This window comes from Eucalyptus grandis, chromosome 5 (assembly GCF_016545825.1).
Source record: "Eucalyptus grandis isolate ANBG69807.140 chromosome 5, ASM1654582v1, whole genome shotgun sequence".
Taxonomy (NCBI): domain Eukaryota; kingdom Viridiplantae; phylum Streptophyta; class Magnoliopsida; order Myrtales; family Myrtaceae; genus Eucalyptus; species Eucalyptus grandis.
The window spans coordinates 26,703,070-26,712,535 of record NC_052616.1 but is presented as its reverse complement, the minus strand read 5'-3'; the positions used below and the strand labels follow the sequence as shown (position 1 = coordinate 26,712,535).

Here is a 9,466-nt window from a genome sequence, read left to right as displayed (position 1 = left end):
TGACCGATTTTTGAGGAGTAAAATGGAATTTAAGATCATTTATGTACTAATTTCCTTTCACTAAGCAAGCAAGATGGTTTAACATATCATGTAGACTTTCTAATTATTAAGTATATTCCACATCAATGTGCAGTTATAATATGCCTTACTTACATATAGTCTCCCTTCACCTAATAGATTAAATTTTTGGTAGAACTTTCTAATATTAGTCAATTCCCTCAATATATTAAATTGGACTTTTTAATATGGTATTAGTGCACACATCGGGCGAATAAGCAACGGGGGGAAAACGAACGGAGTGTAGCGAACACGAGAATTTATATGCCAAAACACTCACCTTTTCTCTCATACTTATTGCTCATTGTGAGTTCACAACAACTAACTCATTTAAAATAAGAGCAGTACCCATTTTATAATAATTGTGCCGAGCTGTGCGCATGTTAGGGGTTGGCTTATACGATAGGAAGAGTATTAAGTATAATTTAGCATCACTTAAATGCGTGATTATAATGTGCCACATACATATGTAGTTTCTCACCACCTTAAGTTTTTGAGTTGCAAATTCCTAAAATAATCTTTTATCCCCTTTAAAATTGTTTAAGAGTTTCGGTTTTCTTAACAGGGTTTTTTTTTTTTTTGTCAATCATACTCTATTCCTACTTTATACTCACTCTCAGACTTTTGCCCTACCTCTTGCAAGGCGTGGGAGTCAAAACTCACTCCTGAAACTTACGCGTCCTTACCCCATCCCTCCTGAGAAGGTGGGGATTTGAACTCCTCACCTCCCCCTTCCATGTTTGCACTGTCAATATAGTTGGAAAGGGGTTGAAAGAGAGAGTTTTGGTTACCTAACTGCTCTCAATCACAGCTAGTCAGATTTGCACTGTCAATATAGTTGAAAAGGGAAGGAATAGGTTCGTCCAATAAATTGTTGAAAGGAAAATTTGGAAGCTTTTGTGTTGAAGAATTTCGAAGCTAATATCAAAAGTAGTTAATTGAGCAGCTCGTTTTGCACCTTTTTTTTCTTATTTTCCTTTTCGTGTACTCCGAAATGGGGTGTTTGAAAACACACGGTGGCATTATACGTCAGTGTCATTTTATTTATATCATTTACACATGCATCGCAAGTTTTTCAGAAAAATTATTCAAAATGTCCTAAATCTATTACATTTTATCAATTCGGTCTAAACCTTTGGATTTTGTCAATTGAGTCTCAAATCTTTCCACGTTTGCTAATTGAGTGTATCTAGCTAATTTTGACTAAAAATCATTGACGTGGATGCTAAGGTCATACATGGCGCGACCAGCGTGGATGTGGACACCAAGCATCCCACGTGATAAACGCTAACGTGGATAATTTATAGTAATCTTAATATTTTCTAATTTTTTTATTTAGTTTTTTCTTTTTTCTTTATTTCCCTTTTTTCTCTAGTTGGTCATTGAACCTTAGCAATGGTCAGCCGTTTGTGGTTGAGCTCGCCTGTTGTCAATGGGGGCGAGCTTTGCTTCACGTCAGCACATGTTGCACCAAGTCAAATAGTTGGTGTCCAAGTCAATGATTTCCAACCAAAATTAGCTAGATATACTCAATTGATAACACTAAAGGGTTTAAAATTGAATTAGTAAAAGTGCAATAAGTTTATGATCTTTTTGACAAATTTTTCAAGTTTTTTCGATAAAAAATGAATAAACATATCTCAACTCGCAACACTTTTGAGCTAACTATGTTGAGTCGCGTTCAAATTTCTTTTAGTGAATTCCAATCATGTCTAAGTTGTGATCTCATGTTGTATCAAGACCTGTTGTCTCTATTCGAACGTACAGGGGAAATAAGTCACATTCTTATCTAGGTTGAAGCTTGGCCTGGACATGTAGACTCAATAATCGAGCTATTCATGCGCTCGTAAATTGGGTTTTTTAATAAATAGACACCAAATCCTCTTTTCTTTTCCACAATCTCCTATCTAGAGTTAGAAATATAGCATTAATGGAGTCGTTCTAGGGTAAGTACTGCATACAATTTGTAATGTTTTTTTGAAATGAAATGTTATTTCTAGCCAAAAAAAAAAAAAAAAAAAAAAAAGGCCGTGTTCTTATTGGATCAGCACATACAATTAGAGTATAATTCTAGTAACACAATTTGTCACAAGAAAATTCAATTTGAGATCATGACTAATGCTAGGCTTATTGTTATTGATATACAATCGGGTTATAATATCCTCTATTCCTAATTAGATGAAAATCCTCCAACCATAAATTGATTGGCGGGTTCCAAATTTTCAAGAGGTGTCCTAGCTCTTACCTTTCGTGGCGAAGAGTAAGAGATATAGGTTTTAAATGGAAGGGTCTTTTAATCGCAAATTTTCATTCTTTTAATCTGAAACAAAAGAATATATGGTAAAAATAATTACAATTTCAGAGCAGTAAATAAGTTATATGAGAACAACATTTATATATTTTAAATATGCTATATATATTTCGATCTTTCACTATTTTGATTTCGTTTCAAGTTTATTTTAATTGGATCGAGACATAGCAAATAAAAAAAAATATAACTATGAATAATTTATGCTAATTTACCATTTTAATGTTTTCATAAATAATTGTATCATGTTATTAAATCAAGTAAATTAAGAATAATTTTTCAGGCAATGGAGTAATATAATTTTTAATATGCTAATATTTGGTTGGGTAGATTCATATATTTATCTTATATTATTATTTTAATTTTATAAGTTGAATCTTCAACTTAATTAATTTAATTGTCATTATTAAATAGAGCTAGTTTATTTGTTAACTAAATTATATTGTGTAATGAAATAAAATATATTTTCAGTTAAAAATAATGTAATGAGAAATAGTCATTTCTATTTACTTGTGTTTTTTTTTTTTTTTTTTTTTTTTGAACGAGAATTTACTTGTGTTGAGGTGCGTGCACAATCATCAGCGAACGGAAATAAGAGGATTTTTACTTGCAAAAAACTGTTTTTACCTTTAATAAAAAGAATTGTTTATGTAAGTGTAATAAAACGACATCGAAGAGTTGCATGTTCCACGCATTGCTCTAGGAGAGTCGAAGTCCTATCATACCCAAGTTATTAATGAATTTTATTTGACTAGTTTCCAGCTATATACACTTGACAGATTTTGTTTATGTCCTTCTGGAGGACGAAGTAAATTATTCTTTTCATGCTAGGTGCAGACGGAAAGCAAAAGGAATGATTTGAAGTAAATTACGATTATAAATTGCAGCGATTTATGGATTATTAATCTGCCCAAAAAGGTGCTACTGATTATCAACACACGCGTAATCAAAATTCAAGGCTTGCTTGATCAATCAACTCAAAAAAAAGAAGACTTGTTTATAGTCAAAAAATAGTGTGAACGTAACTCCATCCTTAAGGAAAAGTGATGGTGTTTTCTTCTTTTGGCTCCCAAAAGTGACCGGTGATATGTACTCCTACAACAATAAAAATATTCGAGCTTTTGCTAAGAATCAAGGACACCCAATAAAGGAGAATAAACAAGCATTATATACGGCCTGGTAACGTGTTCTTGCCACTCGCCAACGTTGAAAAAACAAAAAAACAAAAATCCAAGACAAGGTGAATCTATACGCAACACACTTTGTTTCATAAGTGCACAATCCACTATAATTATATAATATTACTCACATTGGTAAAAAACGAAAAAAAAGCTATATCTACATCGAGGTCAATAGTAAATAAAGACCCTTTCAGAAAATAAAAACCGTGGGTGAGTGGCCTTCACCCCTTCGTCCTAGCACGGCTGCTCAGCCGTCATACTCTGAGGCGGCGCCGCCCTTCTACAACTCATGTGGGATATACATCGAATTGAAATCTAAGATTTCTTCAAAGGAAGGAAAAAAGAAGAAGAGAAGGAGAAGAAAGGGGTGGTTTAGAATCATAGGCTTCAAAGTATATTTCGTATATGGCTGATGTAGAAAAAGGTCAACTTCACCAGACTGAGTCTCCCAAGTTAGGTTGGTCCACCATCATGTCCATATCAAAAATGGATTTGCCATGGGAGGCCATGAGCCGTGATGACGGTGACCCGCTGTTGCTCGGGCTGGTTGGGCTCGGGCCATGGTTAGACATGGTCGCGTTTTGCCAGACACGGAGGTGCACCACCTCAGCCCTGGCCTGGGCGAGCTGGCTCTGAAGCATGTCGATTTGTTGCTGGAGAGACGAGATGGCCCCGACGCAGCCATAGACCGGGTCCCGTACGCGGGCGTTGGCTTCATAGACCATGCTACTCACGGCGTCCCCACGCTGGTGCACTGGTAGGTCCTGGAAAGTTTCTCACACAAATGGGTCAATGATCATATGTGCTTGGTGACGCGCTAGGATGCTTTAGAGAGCTTGATTAATTTGAGTCAAGTTTGTGACAATGTAATTTTATGTTCTTTTAGAATTATTTAGAGAACTAGCATGTCTCACACGTACATCAAGACAACCAAAGAATTGCATGACTTGGAATATATTTACTAGTTATATTATTTTTCATCTCCTGATTCTCTTAAGACAATGTTCAACTTTTAAATCCAAAGAAGATGGTTGTTGTGTATCTTATAGAAGTACCTTATAGAAGTTGTTTTAATTTTAAAGTTTTCTTTTGAAAAATTAATCTAAACTTCATAAAAATTACAGAAAAACAGCACTTGCATCGATTCCATGGGTAGCAGCAGAGTAAATCTAAAGAGTACACTTAGATGGAAATTGAGGTTGAATAGAATCCACTTGATGTACTCATCCTTAGACAGATCTGTTGTCTACTAATGACTTTCACCTTCGAACGACAAAATCACTTTAAACTTTACGCAAAAAAATTAATTAAAAATCTCACGACGCTTGAAAGATGTTATTCCTTTAAACAATTTGAGCACTAATTGAAGTCATATAAATAAATAAAAAAATATCTTAAACAGACCCGTAGCCATCCGAAGGCTCATTTTCTTTAGTTTTACCTTCTTTGCTCTGTTTCTTGTCGAGAAAATCGAGGATTTTTTTAAACTGCGGGAGCTTCCATTTTGCAGAGAGTGGGGCACAGACTTTATGTCGGGAAATTCCCGAGTGAGTAATGGAAGTATCTGTTCACAAATAACTTATTTTACACTATTTTCCTAATTTACGAAAGTAACTGTACTAAAATTGAACTCGTGACCCCGCCTATTCAATGGTCAATTGTTTGTACATTATTCTACACAAGAGAGACTAAATTAATTTCGCTCAGGCCCACACCACGTGTAAGTGTCTACTCAAAAGTTGCTCTCTCTGATTTTTATATATTGATAAAATGGGACCCAAGAGAAAATTCTAGAAGTGGAATGTCTGATTTTCTTGAGAAAATACTATAGTTTTTGGTGATAAACAACTTCACGTGATCCCATAAAAATTGTGAAATTGGACGTAGGAAAAGGGTACAATCTAGAGAAACCAAATCTGAATATTTTACTAGTATAGATGGACCGACTCTTTTTCTATGTCCTCTTTGTGCTCTTTTTCTCAAAGAAAGGGTGACCTCGCAACAAACTGTCAAAAAGGTTAGGGTTAACAATGAAATGGACATCAAAGATGAAGACACATAGTCAGTCCTGAAACTTCTTTTAATGTACCTGCTTTGTCATGAGTGTGTACAGCTTTAGGCATTTTCAAAAAAGCTTATCTCCAACAGGATAGAAATGGGTTTTCTTTCCCCTTTTTCTTTTGTTGGTACGCTGGTATTTTCTCGCATTTTTGGTAGATAAGAATAGACTGAAAAAAAGAATTGTTGCCAGTCAACTTTTTTAACACTGCTATCAACTCTTGAAAAGCACTTGGATTGTTAGATGAACTTGTGATTTAAATTACTATATAATCTAATACTTTTTTTTTTACTCATAAACTCAATTTTGATCTTACACCAAGTATAAAAATATATAATACTGTAGACAAATAAGGAATCTAAAAAGATTTGAATTTAGAATTTATCCTCTAATATAGTGTAAAGTTTTGTAGGACTATTTCTAATTATTCTAAAAACTTGAAGTTGTTAGATGAAAATGTGACATGATACGTAAATATTCTAACATTGTTGAGCTATATTTGACTATAAAGTGGGTGAAATCATGTTTTCCAAAAAAGAAAACGGAACAGTGGGAAAAGAAATGAGATTAAAGTTGTAGAGAGAGAGAGAGAGAGAGAGAGAGGACTTTGAACCCTTTTATTAAAATGACGCGAGCGAGATGATTATATCTAAAGATTTGTTGAAAAAAGCTTGATGCGAGTGGCATCAAATGTGCTTATGTGGACTTTGGTACGGAAGCTAGCTATTAAATATAATGTTCGGTTTTACTGGTTGGGCAAGAAACACAACTTCTGTTACTTGTTAAGCGTTACGATATTTCTTTTGATAGATATTTTCAATAAGTTCCATCTGTAAACAAGATGGTATATATTAAAGTGCTTCTTAATGCTTGCCCGTGAGGTTTATATAGTGCATTATATGTACGTAGTTTTCTTTCATGGCTTAAATTTTCAGATAAGACATTCAGATGGTATCACAACTTTGATTTTTGTGTGGGAGACTCCACTTTCATCAATTACACATATTGTTCTCAGTCCATTTTGCAAGTGCGAGGGGCAATCGTTTGTCTAAGAAGTTCATATTTTACCTTATGTATAGTTTTATTTAATTGAGTGGCAAACTTTCAGTTTGGGCATTCTAATACAACATGAAATTCAAGCACTTAATTGTGGTCCTTTTTCTCAGTAACTGACCTTAGAATTAAGTTCAAGGCGACTCTGCTCTAAGATGGATCTCTCTCTGTCTCTCTCCCGCTCTCCCTCTCCCTCTCTCTCCTGCTGTGTTTGTGGAAACTTGTTATCCTATCCGCCTAGCTGAGGACTTTAGTGAGCCTACTATATGTCCCTTCTGGCTACTTCTTCTTCTTCTTCTTCTTCTTCTTCTTTTTATTTATTTTTATTTTTTTATTATTAATAGGTATAGATTTAATCTCTCAAGTTATAAGATGCAAATCAATCCCTTTCATGTCTTAATCTTTTAACACGAGGAAGACATTACTAAACCTTGTAAGAATTATGTATAAGAAAAAAAAAATTGGTTTGAGATCATTGGTTGTCTCTTCATTAACCACGTAGCACCGCCATAAAATATTAGGAGAAAAGTGGACCATAAGGAGAAAAGGAGAAAAAAGTTATTGAATATACTTTATGTATGTAACTAATCCTTATAAAAAGCAATGCAAGAAGCAAGAAGCAAGAAGCAAGAAGCAAGAAACTATACTAATAGCTCAACGCTTCACGCTAACCATCTGCTTAAATAAATCCAAGACACCTCAACGATGGTATGGAACAAATAAAACATGATCTTGTACAGAAGAAGAGATGAGGTGCATTACCTATCGCATTTTATAAACTCGACAAAGTTAAGAGAGTTTGAGAGGAGTGGGGAAAAAAATTTGCTTCAAAAAGAGGAAGGGGGGGCTAACCTGTAACATCTTGTTGACATTGCTGGCGCCGAAGACCTTGTGGACGTTGGCGAACTTGTGGGGCTCGTCAGCCGGGAAATATGGGGCAAACACGCAGTCCTGCGCGCACCTCCTTCGCAGCAGCTTGCACGCCGCACACGGCGATGGTGTTCCTTGCTTCCGGCTCCCACCGCTTTCCTTCATTTCTCTGCTTCTTCTCTTGTTGAAGCGAGCGCTGAGCTTTGCTTTGCTGGGTTCTGTGTCTCTGTGTGTGTGAGAGAAGGGTTGATTTGTTTTGCCTTTTAGGCTTTTGTCAAAGGAGCAAAGACAAATATGAAGTGAAGGAAGCGAAAAAAGGGAAAAGAAGTGAGGGGAGAGGCGTAGAGGGAATGTGAAGGAGAGAGGCGGAATTTATGATGTATATATAGGAGGGTCACCTGAGGAGTGGCCCACTCACCACCTCTTAAGCAATACAAAAGAGCAAAGATGAGTGGCGCAGCGGGAGAATTTAGTGTCGACGATGATATAGGGCACAGCCGTGACACCTTTTGACAATTTTTCTTTGGTGATATAATGACTTTTACCTCTCTTTTGTCGATGTTTTGTCCCACACTTTGGATTTTCTCACACACTTTGGATTTTATTTCTTTTCCTTTTGGGTTTTTATTTTTCTCTTTTTAATTCTTTTCGCAATTGACTGGGAACGGTGGGCGCTGCCGAAGGAAGACAAGAGGAGATAGAGAGAGTGAGAGAGATGGTTGAGGTGACTTGACAACCATGCCTGATCTTGCGTAAGGAGACTCTCATCTTGTTGAGGTAAATATTGTGTAACTCTAGTTTAGTTTAATTAAGATTCCATTTTGTTTCGTGAAGAATAAATGATTTAGAAAAAAATTTCCTAAACACAATCACTTATATAATTTATACAACAAATGACCAAAAATTTTTTTATCACCTACGAAAATATTAACGTAAAACTTGTTATTGATAAAAATATCAATAAGTTAAATTGATTAATTTTGCAAAAAAAAAAAAAAAAAAAAAAAAAAAAAAAAAAAAAAAAAAGAGCCTAAGTTGAGGGTTTCGATACTATGAATTGATTGATCTTGTCTCCTATCCCTCTATTCTAACTCAATATCTTAACTTGATGTGTGTTTATTTGTACCATAAGATACGAATGATGAAAAAAAATTAACTAAGTACTATTTGTTTCTATTTCTCTATATTATAACATAAACTCCGTCGTTGATCCAAAAATTCAAGATTGTTGGCAAAATCTCGTTGCCTTTAACTATATGGACGGTGTCAACTATTCCATTATTTTGCTTTGAATATGACATGAGACAAGACCATTCATGTCGGAAAATTCATCGATCCTTGCCCAAGCCATAGTTGGGGTTGTCATCCTCCTCTCAACTTTTATTTCTCAATTTTATTTTCCCTTTTATTTCCAGAGTTTTCTAAATTATTGATATCAGTTGTTAGAATATGTTGGATTTTGATGATTACCCCCGTTGACTTATTGCTAGCCAATGGAGGACTAGATATAAGAGAGTTGGAGAATCTAACGAAGTGAAGGCTTAATAGCCTCAGGCTAGGGTTGTCGAATCTTAGTGCTTCCTCCTTTATTTATTCTTATGAATTTTCCAATCAAAAGGCTCTTCTTTTAATCACTCTAATATTGACTTTTCATTTAAAACAAACGACACTTCAAATGACCTAATCCGTCAACCAATCTCTCTCCCTCCCTAGCGGTGTTTAGGGCAGAAATTTTCCATGGGAGAATTATTCAAGAAGTTCTAAATCTACTATACAACCTCCAATTTAGTATTGAATTTTCCAATTTGACCAATGTAGTTTTAAAACTTTCCATGATTTTCCAATATAGTCTTTCTAATCAATTTAGGTTGGAAATTGTTGACTTGATGTCTAGTTAGTACTAGCCATTCTATATAGCACAACCAACAATCTGACATA

At 35.0% G+C, this 9,466-nt stretch overlaps 1 protein-coding gene across 1 annotated transcript; it reads right to left on the bottom strand.

The window, feature by feature from the left end:
- Positions 1-3,612: 3,612 nt before the first annotated feature.
- LOC104444673 (LOB domain-containing protein 4) lies at positions 3,613-7,901 on the bottom strand. Its single transcript, XM_010058408.3, has 2 exons — positions 7,511-7,901; positions 3,613-4,310 (listed from the first exon to the last, which is right to left on the bottom strand). The coding sequence occupies exons 1-2, from the start codon at positions 7,691-7,693 to the stop codon at positions 3,978-3,980; spliced, it is 516 nt and encodes a 171-aa protein (XP_010056710.1). The 5' UTR covers positions 7,694-7,901; the 3' UTR covers positions 3,613-3,977.
- Between the last annotated feature and the right edge of the window lie 1,565 nt (positions 7,902-9,466).

Coding starts and splice junctions, on each gene's coding strand:
- LOC104444673 (XM_010058408.3), bottom strand. CDS start 7,693: ATGAAGGAAAGCGGTGGGAGCCGGAAGCAAGGAACACCATCGCCGTGT. Junction 4,311..7,510: donor ATGTCAACAAGATGTTACAG/GTTAGCCCCCCC, acceptor GAAACTTTCCAG/GACCTACCAGTGCACCAGCG.